This window comes from Lathyrus oleraceus, chromosome 1, assembly GCF_024323335.1.
Source record: "Lathyrus oleraceus cultivar Zhongwan6 chromosome 1, CAAS_Psat_ZW6_1.0, whole genome shotgun sequence".
NCBI lineage: Eukaryota > Viridiplantae > Streptophyta > Magnoliopsida > Fabales > Fabaceae > Lathyrus > Lathyrus oleraceus.
In genome coordinates this window covers 430,470,242-430,485,808 of record NC_066579.1, presented here as the reverse complement: position 1 = coordinate 430,485,808, position 15,567 = coordinate 430,470,242, and the positions used below count along the sequence as shown (strand labels likewise).

General features: G+C 34.6%; 1 protein-coding gene across 3 annotated transcripts in view; it reads right to left on the bottom strand.

Annotated features, from left to right (window-relative positions):
• The window catches only part of LOC127079800 (KH domain-containing protein At4g18375), a 49,343-nt gene that overhangs the window by 7,521 nt on the left and 26,255 nt on the right, over positions 1–15,567 (bottom strand). The window contains exons 8-9 of one of the 3 annotated variants that reach the window (XM_051020168.1): positions 4,693–4,878; positions 4,174–4,609 (exon numbers count right to left, since the gene is read on the bottom strand). The exons of 1 other annotated variant lie outside the window; for it this stretch is intronic. In XM_051020168.1, coding sequence (XP_050876125.1) covers positions 4,556–4,609; positions 4,693–4,878 — 240 coding nt within the window. In that variant the 3' untranslated portion in view covers positions 4,174–4,555. Of the gene's footprint in view, positions 1–4,173; positions 4,610–4,692; positions 4,879–9,572; positions 10,161–15,567 lie in introns of those variants that run through there. One more of the 3 variants, XM_051020186.1, reaches the window with a different exon arrangement.

Here is a 15,567-nt window from a genome sequence, read left to right as displayed (position 1 = left end):
AGAGGATGAATCTTCAGCATTATTTATCCAACTAGCATCAGAATAACCCTCTAACACCGAAGGAAATCCCATATATGACAATCCATAATTCATTGTACCCTTCAAGTACTTGAATACCCTAGTTATCGCATGCCAATGATGTCTACTAGGATTACTAGTAAATCTGCTCAACTTTCCAACCGCATAAGCAATATCCGGTCTAATGCTAATCATAGCATACATCAAAGAGCCTATAGCTTTTGAATATTCAAGTTGATCCACAGGTTTACCTGTATTTGGCATAAGCTTTTCTCCCGGATCCATGGGAGTACTTACTAGAGAACAACTTTCATAATTGAACTTCTTGAGTATTTTCTCAATGTAATGAGATTGCGTAATTACAATCCCCTTATTCTCCCGTTTAATCTTAATACCAAGAATAACGTCCGCTTCTCCCATATCCTTCATGGAGAACTTTGATGACAAGAAATTCTTTGTTTTATCAACTTGATTTTGGTCGGTGCCAAAGATCAACATGTCATCAACATATAAGCAAATGAAAACTCCTTTACCGGAAGTATCAAATTTGCTATATACACATTTGTCAGCTTGGTTTAGAATGAAACCATTAGACAAAACAACCTCATCAAACTTTTGATGCCACTGCTTCGGAGCTTGTTTCAGCCCATACAACGACTTAACTAGCTTACACACTTTATGCTCATTACCAGGCATTACAAATCCTTCAGGTTGCTTCATATACACTTCTTCCTCCAAATCACCATTCAAAAATGCTGTTTTGACATCCATTTGATGAATCACTAGATTATGAATAGCCGCCAAGGCAATCAACAATCTAATAGTAGTGATACGGGCAACAGGAGCATAGGTATCGAAATAATCAATCCCTTCCTTTTGTCTGAAGCCTTGGATAACTAATCTAGCTTTAAACTTGTCAATTTTACCATCGACTTTCATCTTCTTTTTGAAGATCCATTTGCAACCCAATGGTTTGCAACCTGGTGGTAAATCAGATGATACCCAAGTATTATTTTCCATGATAGAACCAATCTCTTCGTCAATTGCTTCTTTTCAAAAAGCAGAATCTCGAGATTTCACAGCTTCATCATACGTTCTTGGATCCTCCTCTATACTATAGCAATAATAGTATTGAGTGTCAATCTGATCCTTTGATCCCTCAACTAAATATAGTTGAAAATCAGATCCATAAGATCTAGATTTTCTAGCTCTTTTGCTCCTACGGGGTTCAAGTGTCTCACTTGGCACATCATTTGAATGATCATCCCTTAGAGATTCATCTGAATTAGGTATAGAGTCCTTTGGTCTAGGTATAAAAGAGAAATAATTCTCATCAAATATGGCATCTCTCGATTCTATAATCGTGTTAATAGAAATCGAGTCATTAGGTTCTATAACATAAAACCTATAAGCCTTGGAGTGCTCAGCATATCCAACAAAGATGCAAGCTACACCCTTTTCACCCAAAGTTTTCCTTTTTGGGTCCGGGAGTCTAACCACGGCCCTACAACCCCAAACACGTAGAAATGTTAAGTTGGGTCGTTTCTTATGCCAAAGTTCATATGGGGTAGTCTTGTTCCTTTTATTAGGAACCCTATTTAACAAATAGCAAGCTGTTAACATAGCTTCTCCCCAAAACCCTTCACTCAAACCAGAGTAAGATAACATGGCATTCACCATTTCCTTAAGCACTCTATTTTTCCTTTCAGCCATACCATTTTGTTGAGGTGTATAAGGTGCCGTAGTCTCATGAATGATTCCTACGGATTGGAAAAATACAGGATCATAATATTCACCACCTCTATCTGTACGTAATGTTTTAATCAACACATTCTGTTGCACTTCAACTTCAGTTTTATAAATTTTGAATTTATCTAAGGATTCGTCCTTAGCATGCAGCAAATAAACATAGCAGAATCTAGATGCATCATCTATGAAAGTGACAAAATATTTTTTATGTCCTAATGATGGAGTAGCATGCAAATCACATAAATCACTATGTATCAACTCAAGAATGACAGATTTCCTTGTTATACTTTTAAAAGGTTGCCTAGTGATCTTTGTTAACATGCAAGTTTTACAATTTTCTACATTTTTATCAAAAACAGGAATTAAATCATCTTTAGACATTTCATGCATTCTTTTATAATGTACGTGTCCTAGACGAGCATGCCATAACGATGAATTGATAACATTCGAAGAGGACATAAATACAGAACCAGAATCATTAGGAACTCCATTCAAATTCATCATAAACATACCATTATTATAATATCCAAATCCTACAAACACACCAGACTTCGATAAAACATATTTATCGGATTCACACACTTGCTTGTATCCAAGCTTATTTAATACAGGACCAGAAATTAAATTTTTACGTAGTTTAGGAACATACAAAACATTAAACAAAGTAATAGTCTTTCCAGAACTGAATTCTAGCACCACGTTTCCTTTGCCTTCAACGGGAGCGAAGTGATCATCTCCCATGTAGAGGACAGAACCATCTTCCACTGGAACAAGAGTCTTGAACCAGAAACGATCCTTGCAAACATGTGTTGTAGCGCCAGAATCAATCCACCACGCGATAGCATCATCCTGCACATAGAATGCTTCAGAATTTAGTGAAACCGAATGTTTAATCAAACTATTCAAATCACGAATTGATTTCTGACCTTGGTTTTCGGATTGGTCCTTAGACCCCTTTCCTGAACCACTTGCATTCGCGTTATCATGCTTTTTGCCGGAACGACAATCCTTCTTGAAGTGGCCTGTTTTGCCACACTTCCAGCATTCTAGTTTCGGTTTCTTGTTAGCACCGAAACTGCCCTTATTGTTCTTGAAAGCACGCTTCTTTCCTTTGTTTTTGTTGTTACCGTTCTTACCACCCTCTTCGACCATATTAACCGAGGGTCCAGCAATTTCTTTCCCCTTTCCTTTGTCATCCTCCTGCGCTCTTAGAGATTCTTCTATGCGCAAGTGACTTCCAAGTTGGATCAAAGACAGTTCGTCTTTTCCATGCTTCAGATTGTGTTTGAAATCCTTCCACGAAGGAGGCAACTTGTCTATGATGCTTGAGACAGATATTGTTTCATCCATCTTCAATCCGTGTTGTGTGAACTGTCCAAGGATTCGGAGGAGTTCATTGAATTGTTCCATGACAGACCTCGATTCAACCATTTTGTAATTGTTGAAATCGGTTACCAGGAACTTTTTACTGGATGAGTCCTCTGCCATGTACTTGGATTCGAGACAATCCCACAATTCCTTTGCAGATTCTATGTTTTGATAAATATCAAATAAGGGATCAGACATACCGTTAAGAATGTGCCCTCTGCATATGTAGTCGTCGTTCTCCCATTTTGATCTACGTCTCAGATTTTCAACCGTGTCTTCCTCCAGAAGTTCTGGAATCGGTGTAGACAGGACGTGCACCACCTTCAACGTTGTCAACATGAAATGCATCTTCTTTTGCCAACGCCTGAAGTCTTGTCCTTGAAACTTGTCCAATTTTCCGAAGTTTGTAGTCATCTCCTTGACGGTGCTTCCTCCAGCCATGATTATCAGAAAATACTTTGTTCGTTTGTTAGAAAATTGGGTATGATAATCCTGGATAACTTCGAAGAATCGTGTTCGTACACTTTCCGAACAAAGTATTTCGACCCTATTCTTGCCTGGGTTCACGAAATCTTTGTGGGGATAATTCTTGAAGAACAATTTGTTTCTGGCAAAGAGAAATGTTCAGGAATGTAGAGAGAAAGTTTGGTTTCGTTATGTCTTTTTTTTCAAACTGAGGCCAAATGACTCCTTATATAGGAGATCAATAACAGAAACCGAAAAGACGCAACTGTTCAAAAACGGTTACGTCGGTTGGGAAAGGATTCGAAATTCAAAAGAAAATTTCGAACGTTGGAACCCCGTTTCAATTATTCGCATTCAATTATACGTTGACTCGACGAGCGTGCACTCCGCACTACCCCTAACTCGTTTCCAAGCTTTAACGCATAATTGCATCGGCCTATAGTAAATCACATTACTACTAAAAATACATTGATGATACTAAAATCACCAACACCCCAAAATTGAATAGCATGTTTATGGGTGCTAAGAATAACACAAGACATATTTAACCACTTCAGAACATCAAATCAAATGTGATTGAAGAAATTATAGAAAGAGAGATTGCTGTGATGATTTTAATTTATAGATGATAATGTACTTATAGAGAGTAATATTCTCCTCATATACAAGTGTAACGAATACAAATATTAATGGTAATTAACAACAAATAAAAGTCAATTAATACTAATCGATCTGTTGCTCTAAGTTAGCTTGAGAATAAGGAACCGTTATTTGACCAAGTTATGCAGCCTTGTCATTGCCTTGTCGTGATGCTCTTATATGCCCCCTCAAGAGCAAGTTTACATAGATAACTTGCATCTTGAATGTGAGATCTTTGAATTGTTGTGTGGCAAGGGGTTTTGTGATGATATCAACTAGTTTATCCTTTGTAGAGACATGAGAGACTTGTAGAATGTCAGCTTGAACTTGTTCTCAAACAAAATGGTAGTCCATTGAGATATGCCTCATCCTAGTATGAAAAACAGGATTTTAGCATAGATAGGTTGCTTATATATTATCACATGGAATCCTTGAAGGTTGCTAAATTGGTACCCGTAGTTCTTTGATTAATTTGAGGAGCCATAAAAGCTCAGTTGCTCCTATTGCTACTGCTCGATATTCTGCTTCAGTGGATGATCGAGCTAGTGACCTTTTCTTTTTCGATGTCCACGAGATAGGATTGCCACACAAAAATATAAAGTATGTCGAGGTTGAGGCTCTATCATCAGCATTACCACCCTAATATGCATCAGTTTAGGCAAGTAAGTTGAGAGAAGTTGGTATGCGCAGCATAATACCATAATTCATTGTGGATTTCAAGTAACGAAGCATTCTCTTAAGATCTTGAAGATGTAATGTGATTGGCTTGTGCATAAATTGTGAGAGTTCGTTGATGGAAAATGAAATATATGGCCTTGTTAGATTTAAGTATTGAAATGATCCAAGGACTTTTTGTAGTGTGTGAAATCTGTTGTCGGGGTTCCGTCATGCAAGCTTAGAGTGGATGTTTGAGATAAAGGTGTCGGGGACGGTTTGGCTCCTTCAATTTCAAACTTTTCAAGAATGTCTCAAATAAATTTGTGTTGAGATAGGAATAGGCTCGTAGCTGTGGGGATGAATTCAACTCCCAAGAAATAGTGAGGTGTTCTGATGTTCTTGAGTGAGAACCGGTTTGAGAGGGACGTAATGAAGCTTGTAAGGAATTTAACATTATTACATGTAAGTAGTAAATCATCAACATGCACAAGAAAATAAGCCAGAGTTGATCCTGGAGTATAAATTAACAATGAAGGATCATTTTGACTCATTTGAAAACCATGGGAGATGATGAATGATTTAAGTGCATCATGCCATGCTCTTGGTGCTTGTCTCAAGCCATAAATTATATTGTGAAGTTGCACACATATTAAGGGTGTAGTTGATCTTTCATACCAGGTGGTTGATCCATAAAAACTTTTTCTTTGAGAACTCCTTGGAGAAAGGCATTGTTAACATCAAGTTGGTGTATGGGCCAAGCATGACCCAATGCAATATTGAAGATGAGTTTAACCGTTTGAGGTCTCACCACTTATGCAAATGTTTCTTTGAAATCAACTCCCGTGCATTATGTGAACCCCTTTGCAACTAGTCTAGCCTTATATTTTGAGATAGAACCATCTGGATTTCTTTTAATGTGAAACAACCATTTACAATCAACGATGTTGTGGCCTTTTGGCGGTGGAACTAAGGACCATGTTCCATTGTGTATTAATGCATCAATTTCTTCAGATATTGCTTGTCTTTAATGTGGTTTTTGCATGGCTTGCCTCATATTTGATGGCTCAAGATTCTCTGGTAAATGATAGTTTGTAACATTGAGCACATGTTTCGGCTTGAAGATATTATTTTTGAATATGGTTACCACATGATACTCACTAATAGTTGCTGCATTTTGTTTAGTGACATAATTGTTATTATGAGTAAAGTGTTTAGTTTCGATATCATTACCTGATGAAGTATCTGAACTCAAGGAAGCCCCTAGAAGGATTGTTGGTGGTTGTTATGGTGGTGGACTTGAATTGGTAGTGTTTGTAGGTGGGATGGGTATTATATAGTGTGGAGGAGTTTGGTTTATAGTTGGAGGATTTATAGGAGTTAGTGGTGGTTTGATTTGGGACTTATATGGGAAATGGTTGTCATAGAATGTGACATGTCTAGAGGTATAGATCCAATTTGTGACAGGATCAAGGGATTGGTAAGCATGTTGTGAAGGTGAATAGCCGATGAATATACACGGTGCATATCTACGTTGTAGTTTGTTGCTGGTATAGGGGCGTAGCTAAGGGAACCATGGGCGTCCAAATGAGTGGAGATGGTGAGGTTTGTGTATGGTATGGTGGAGTAGTTGATATGGAGTGTCCATATTGAGCTTTGAGGTGGGTAATCTATTTATTAAGTATGTTGTAGTACGAAAAGCAAAGAACCATAATGTAGTTGGTAGCTTAGCATGATGCAAAAGTGCAAGTGTCGTTTTTACTATATGTCAATTCCTTCGTTCTGCAGTAGCATTGAGTTAATGGGTGTGTGGTGGAGTGGTGTAATATGAGATACCATTGAAGGATAAGAATGTTTTTAATTTTATAAACTCTCCTCCATTATTTGAGTATAACACAAGAATGGGTAAATTAAAAAACTTTTCAACAATAGCTTTGAACTGAGGAAAGATAATTGAGACATCAAATTTATTTTTGAGTGGGTACAATCAAATATATTTGGTAAAATGGTCAACATAAATAAGGTAATATAAATAACCATCTAAGGACTTAATAGGTGCATGCCCCCATACATCTGCATAAATAATTTCAAGTGGCATTTTGCTGATTATACTAGAAGAAGTAAATGACAGTTTCGGGATTTTTGACATACTGCATGAGATGCATGGTAAAGATGTGCTTATATTTATTTTATTCATGGATAAGAGATGTCTCAATGTTCTTTCATTGGGGTGACCAAAAATATGATGCCATGGTAAGGATGAAGATATGGTGGTGATGAAGGTCGGGGAAGTAGTGAGGGGTGGCATGTGGTAGAGTTTATCTTTATGCAATCCTTTGAGGCATCTTGGGAAAAAATATTGTCCTAAGTTTGCATTTTTTTTTAATCCAAAGTCAATTATTGAAAAAGATGTTAAAAATCTTATTGCTAAGCAAATTTTTGCTAGCTGGCAATCTCAATTATCTATGTTTGAATTTGACATTCAACACATTAAAGGTGAAAATAATTCACTTGCTAATTATTTAACTTGTGAATTCTTGCAGGGAAAAATGATGACCCCGTATAGGGGAAGAGGTCGCGGTTATGGCCGTGGTGGAAGGGGGAGTAACAATATGTTACCCCAGCCAGAATCAAACATTCCTCTAATAGGGGATTGGACTATAGTTTACAAAGGTAGAAAAATGCAACAATTACCTGCATCTTTATCTAAAAGGGAAGATATTCCTTCCTCCTCCTCTAATAAAAGTACATCTTACAAAGAAGTTGCGGTTAATAACCCACCTCAAGAACAATTGGATTATTTTGAAAATCCAGTAACTGAAAAATCATGTATATTGATGAAGAAGATATCAAAATCAATCCAAATGATGGATGGTCTATCAAAACTAGATACCTCGAATCAAGAGGATATTCAGGCCTACATGGAAAATCAAGGCCTCACATAGAAATTCTTCTAACCGTTACCGAATCGGTAACATTTACTCACCATTACCAGAATAATAATCCTGAAAGTTTTATAAACTTCAGTAAATGTCACATTAATAAAATCATGTTACCAAGAGAATGAGGTCTTAATCCAAATGGTGAAAAGGCAATAAGAATTGCAGAAGGAAAGTATATTTAATTTAATTACTAGGACTATGTTCAAGCTTTTACTCGAGCTTTTTATTATCAAAATCCCAAGAATAAGCACTCTTGGTTTTTCTCTATTAATCCAGAGATGATTAATAGACCTATACCAAATTGGTTTTATGAATGGTGGACTAAATTTGGTCCGTCTTTGGAAATACTACCCAAAGAATTACTTGATTTATACAATCTCTGGTGTGACAATAGGCCACTTATTGCAAATATTTTATCTGATAATTTAATCACTGGACAATGTCCATTTTGGTTCTTTACCAAATTTCAGATTCCATGGATATGGAGATGGTCAATCACCATATCTCAAGATAAGTTCAACATACCCATTTTAGAAAGAATTTTCTTCTATAAATTGTGGAACAAAATGAGTTCCGAAGAAGTCCAGAAAATAGGAAATTTAATTCAAACAGCTATAGCTGAAGACCAAAGTAATAAGGTCAAAGAGCAAAGCTCCCAACAAATGTCTATGGGAAATCTGAAGAACTTCTTCCAGAGAAAATATACAAATGAATCAGAAGATGAAATCATGGTTAGAACTTTGGACCATACGAAAAACCAATTTTTCTCCACTTTTCCAGCAAAAGCATCAAAAGATGAGGATTCATCTATGAAGACCAGCTCTTCCATGGGATCAATTGATTCCCACAACTTTGACTGTTTGGCAGGAGAAGCCCAAGCAGAGGACCCAACTGTAGAGGATTTCTGGGACGCAATGATTCAATCCATGTACGGAAGGAGCAGGATCGAATTAAAATGACTTTCTTATACATATTTCGATCCTGCTCCTTCCGTACATGGATTGAATCATTGCGTTCCAGAAATCCTCTTCAGTTGGGTCCTCTGCTTGGGCTTCTCCTGCCAAACAGTCAAAGTTGTGGGAATCAATTGATCCCATGGAAGAGCTGGTCTTCATAGATGAATCCTCATCTTTTGATGCTTTTGCTGGAAAAGTGGAGAAGAATTGGTTTTTCATATGGTCCAAAGTTCTAACCATGATTACATCTTCTGATTCATTTGTATATTTTCTCTGAAAGAAGTTCTTTAGATTTCCCATAGACATTTGTTGGGAGCTTTGCTCTTTGACCTTATTACTTTGGTCTTCAGCTATAGTTGTTTGAATTAAATTTCCTATTTTCTGGACTTCTTCGGAACTCATTTTGTTCCACCATTTATAGAAGAAAATTCTTTCTAAAATAGGTATGTTGAACTTATCTTGAGATATGGTGATTGACCATCTCCATATCCATGGAATCTGAAATTTGGTAAAGAACCAAAATGGACATTGTCCGGTGATTAAATTATCAGATAAAATATTTGCAATAAGTGGGCTATTGTCACACCAGGGATTGTATAAATCAAGTAATTCTTTGGGTAGTATTTCCAAAGACGGACCAAATTTAGTCCACCATTCATAAAACCAATTTGGTATAGGTCTATTAATCATCTCTGGATTAATAGAGAAAAACCAAGAGTGCTTATTCTTGGGATTTTGATAATAAAAAGCTTGAGTAAAAGCTTGGACATAGTCCCAATAATTAACGTAAATATACTTTCCTTCTGCAATTCTTATTGCCTTTTCACCATTTGGATTAAGACCTCATTCTCTTGGTAACAGGATTTTATTAATGTGACATTTACTGAAGTTTATAAAACTTTCAGGATTATTAATCTGATAATGGTGAGTAAATGTTACCGATTCGGTAACGGTTAGAAGAATTTCTAGGTGAGGCCTAGATTTTCCATGTAGGCCTGGATATCCTCTTGATTCGAGGTATCTAGTTTTGATGGACCATCCATCATTTGGATTCATTTTGATATCTTCTTCATCAATATACATGATTTTTTCAATTACTGGATTTTCAAAATAATCCAATTGCTCTTGAGGTGGGTTATTAACCGCAACTTCTTTGTAAGATGTACTTTTATTAGAGGAGGAGGAAGGAATATCTTCCCTTTTGGATAAAGATGCAGATAATTGTTGCATTTTTCTACCTTTGTAAACCGTAGTCCAATCCCCTATTAGAGGAATGTTTGATTCTGGCTGGGGTAACATATTGTTACTCCCCCTTCCACCACGGCCATAACCGCGGCCTCTTCCCCTATACGGGGTCATCATTTTTTCCCTGCAAGAATTCACGAGTTAAATAATCAGCAAGTGAATTATTTTCACCTTTGATGTGTTGAATGTCAAATTCAAACGTAGATAATTGAGATTGCCAGCTAGCAAAAATTTGCTTAGCAACAAGATTTTTAACATCTTTTTCAATAATTGATTTAGTTGAGCTACAATCAATTTTTAACAAAAATTTCTTATTAAATAAGATCATCTTAAAATTTTGAAATGCATTTTATAATAGAGAGCATCTCTTTTTTGATAGTAGAATATTTTTATTTGGCAGGATTCCATTTTCCAGAGGTAAAGCTGACTAAAACTTCTTTTGATGTGTCAGGTATAATTTGTTTAAGGATTCCTCCATAGCCTAAGTCGGAAGCATCCGTTTCAACAATTTTGAAATATTTAGGGTTAGCAAGGGATAAACAAGGCAAATATTTAAATTTATTTTTAATTCTTTAAACTGCTTGAGAATGTTTATCAGTCCAAGGGCCAGGATTCTTTTTAAGCCTAGCATGTAATATGGAAGTATCTTTTGTAAGATTTTCATAATAATCTGCTATATAATTGAGACTACCAAGAAACCTTTGTAATTGTTTTTTATCTGTAATAATAGTGGGAATTTAGAAGCGAATTCAATACTTCTTTGTATAGGAATTATAGTTCCTTAGTCAATTTCATGTCCTAAAAATCTAACTTTTGTTTGAAAAAGTTTCATCTTAGGAGCAGATATAACTAATTCATTATGTTTAACTAATCCTTTGAATATTTTTAAATGTTTAACATGTTGATCTATAGTTTTAGAAAAAGCTAAGACATCATCAATATAAACAATTATAAATTCAGTATAAAGATTAAAAATATCATTCATAATATTTTGAAATTCAGAAGGAGCATTTTTAAGGCCAAAAGGAATGACATTCCATTCATAATGTCCAAAAGGAACAGTAAAGGTTGTTTTATACTTATCAGATTCATTAATCTGAATTTGCCAATAACCAGATTTCATATCAAATTTAGAGAAGATTAAAGCATTGTTTAATCTATCTAAAAGATCTTTTTTATTAGGAATAGGATATCTAATCCATTTTAACACTTTATTAAGAGGTTTGTAATTTATAACAAGTCTAGGGACCCCACGTTCCCTTTCGGCAGCATTATTAACATAAAAAAAAATGTGCATCTCCAAGGAGATTTGAATTTTCTTATTAAAGTTTTCTCTAAAAGAGATTCTATCTCCTTTTTGTATAAATCCAAATACTCATGATTCATTTGAGCAGGTATAGCTTTGGTTGGAATCTGACTTTCATTAAAGTCATCAAGATAAGGTAAAGAAATAACATGTTTCTTTCTATTCCAAAAGGCATTAGGTAAATCATTGCAGATTTCATCTCTAAACTGTTGATCAATTGATTTAATTTGATTTTGAATTTCAGGTTTCTTAAGTTGAGAAGTAATGTTTAATAAATCTACTTCTTCTTTAAGAAAACAAATTTGTTTTTCTTTTTTAAGAAGAATATCTTTAACTTCACTAATCATCCTTGTATGAGGATCAGTAATAAATTCAAAAGTAATTCTTTTGTTATTGATAACGGAGGTAATTCCCTTTTGATCAACATTAATTAGAGGCATAATTTTATGCAGAAAAGGAGTTCCTAATATGATTCTATGAATTAAATTTTTTACAAGAATAAAATGAGTAGGTAAACAAATATCTTTGTTACAGATATAAGCATTAGACAACTTATAATTAACCGTGAGTTTATCTCCTTCAGCTTGGGTAAGAGATTGTGTGGTTTTATCAAAGTATTTAGTGAGAATAAGGGCAACTTCATTTTCTAATATGAAATTTCTATTAATAACTAAAGTTATTCTAACAAACCATTTTTGAGAGGTCACTCTATCAATGAGAGAAAGGATTTCATCACTATGTGAAGGATTACTAGTTGAAGGTATCTCTTCTACTTTGGAATTACTAGATTCTAACAAAGTGAGTCTTTGAGATAAACCATAGTTTTCTCTTTTAATCTGAGATATCTCACTCTTTAAGAGATTTATTTCTCTATTTAAATCCATAATAGAAACAAGAGTTTCACGGATGTTAGACTGTCGAAATCTAGACAAAACCTCACTTAATTGGTAAGGTGCTTCTGTAATAACAGGAAAATCTTTTTTAGAGTTTTCTTGTATTAAGACCTCAAGCATTTTTCTTTTTAGTTCTTTATTAGAAATAGATTCTATAGCTTTTATAGCTTCGTCTTGTTCTGAGGTTAAAACATTTAACTCATTCATATCAACAATTGATTTCCAGTCATCTAATTGATTACATTGACAGTCATTACTGTCAGAATATTCAGAAGAGCATTCAGTAGAGGATTCATAAATCATATTAATATCCTCTTCTGAAGAATAATTTTCAGAATCAGAATTGAGAAGTAAAACTTTTTCTAATTGAGAACGCAATTGTTCATCTTCTATCTCATTAAGAGCTTTTTTAGTCCAACATTGGTTGGCATAATGACCATGTTTGCCACATTTATGACACGTTATGTCAAGCTTTTTGGCTTTTCTTTTACCTTTAGGGTCAAAAGATTTTTCTTTAGGTCTACATTTATTGTAGTGACCCTTTTTCTTATTCTTATAAGAATTTTTATAAGAATTTTTTGACTTATCCTTATAAGGTTTATTGCAGAAAAAAATTTCCTTTTTCTTATTATTATTATCCGGAGATTTTCCAAGATCAAAAGCAAATTGTTCGTAAAATTCACCAAGTTGGTGTTTCTCCGAAAGCTTTTGCTTTTTAAGTTGATTTCTAAGCTTTATGTCATTACATAAAGTTAATCCTTCATTAACCCAAGTGTTAATTATATGACCATAAGTAAGGTCAGAATAATTTATTTTTATCCCATCATTTTTCTGTCTTAAAGATTGTCTAACATTTTCAGAAAAGAAATGGGGTAATCCATCAATAAATTTTGCTTTCCAATGCAAAGAATTGGGATTGTTTAATTGATAAACTCTTGAAAGAAAAGTATCCTTATACCATCTAAAGTGGGTAAGAGAATGACACCTAAGGTTTTGGAGAAGTGTCTGGATTTTTTCTCCAATGGGGACATTGGTTCCTACAAAATGTTGTAAGATGGAGAGACACAGAGTATACACTGCATCTTCTTCTCCTGTGGTAGTCGTAGCCAAAGTAGTGCTTCTACTGGTTCCTGGCTCGATCTTATTGATTTTCTTATGATTAAGAATTTCTAATTTATGAGATTCTGTGAAATAATGATCCCACCAGCCTCTAAGTTGGCCAACAAATCCTGTGGTTATAAAGGATGTTATAGAACTATCTGAATTTCCATGTTGCTTGCAAACAGTAGAATACATGATCATCCTAGGGATTGTATCTGTAATCTGTTTGTCATTAAGACCATCAACATTTCATTCATAAATGGCTTTTCCTGAATAAGAATTCTGGAATGGTTCAGGTTCTTCAAAGAGCAAATCTTGCGGTGAGGGGCGTTTGTAATAATACTTTTCTATAGGCCTAGGAGAATAAATAGGGTTTATATTATTAGTATTATTAATGTCAAGGTTACTAATGTCTAAATTAGCAAACATATCAGATAATTGGTCAATATGGTTTTCGTTATTATCCTCAGAATAATCTTCATGGGACATAACTGTGATATTAAGACCTTTTAACTTTTGTTCTAAAATACGAACAAATTCTTGACCATTGGTTTCCATTTTTAAATCCCTTTATGGAAACAGGAGGTTGTACTATAGAAACATCTGAAATAGTCGATGTGGACATCTGGTCTTTAGGTTTATTTATGAGGTCAATAATGATATCTTGACGTGCTATTTGTTTTTCTAAAAGATTTTTTATGGATAATAGATCTTTTTCCATAGAGATAAATTGTTCTCCTAAGCAAACAAGATAAGCATTGGTATAATTCTGAGACCTGTTGACGGAATTTAATTCCTTAAGAGTAACTTGATTTTGTTCAACTCTTTGTAACTGAAGGTTAAGGTAAGGGGTAGCTTCAGTATTTTGACTCAAACTTATCGTTTGTCAGGGGGAAAAGGAGCTTCCATTTTCTCTCCTCTAACATTTTCCAAGGTCTTTGTAAAACAAGGATTTCTTCTTGTTTTTTACTTATGAAATAGTTAACAAACCATTTCACAAAAGGAATGAAATCCTGCGCAAGGTTCATTTGAGTGTAGTACTCATCTTTAAATTGAGCTAATTCGGATTTTGAAATTTTTTTAAAAAACCATTCTCTGAATTGAGTATATCTCTCATGTTGAAACCCATCATTGATGAGTTGTCTCATCTTGCTACCAGGGGAGTAATCTAACATTATAACTGGAAATCCATGTCTGACGGAGTAGGTGATTCTACTCTTGGAGTATTAGGTTTTTGATAAATTCCTTGGGAAATTCTATTTTCGCTAAGTCTTGTATTCTCAACGACCTCTATCTCTTCTCTTGTTTGAGAAGTAGAAGGTCTAGGTAATTGGCTAGAAGCTGTGAAAAATTCACTAACTAGGTGTCTAGCAGATAGAGATCTGGGTATCCTAATTATTCTTTTAGGAGTGAAGTTTATTTCTAGATCTCCTTCAGTAGTTTGAATTATTTGATCTATATCCCTATTAAGGATAGGTTCAAGATCTATTTCCTGGGGAAGAGACCATGTCTCTGGGAAGTTTATTTCATCTCATTTTATCAATCTATTGGTTGCAACATTGGAAGTTAACAAATTGGTTTGAACCAAAGTAGTAGTTACAGGGAACGCTAATTGTTTTACTTTGGGATTAAGCGTAGTAAGAACCTTATAGTAGATTCTATAGCATATTGCTATGATTTCACTTCCAGGTTCGAAATTGTAACCATCAGTATGAACAGTTAACTGAATAGCATCTAATAAATTCTTATCAGATAAAGATAGAGTTAAATTTGGTGAGACATCAAAGTAAACTGATCCATGACACAGACTTGTCTCTAACATAGCGGCTAAAGATTGTTTGAAATCCTTACATCTACCATCTCTAACATAAGCCATTATGCTAGAATTTAAACCTAATAATGTTAACGGTTTTAAAGCAATTTGAACCAATCCAATAAGGATAAAATTATAATTTTTAAAAGGTTTCAAATCATTTTTAGTTAACAGTTTGATTGTCTGTTTTTCTTTAGAAATTTGAATTGTTTGCTCTAGAGTTTTAACAGCAAAACGAGCAAAAACATCTATCTTACTAAATCTATAAATTTGATTAGGAGGAACGGAGGGTATAACCCATCTGTTGAGTTTATCCAGATTTCTTGGATATTCTACAAGTTCTTCATTTTTGATCAAATTGTTTTGATGATTATCATCATCAGAATCCATAAAAGAAACAGGCTAAATTTATGTTGTG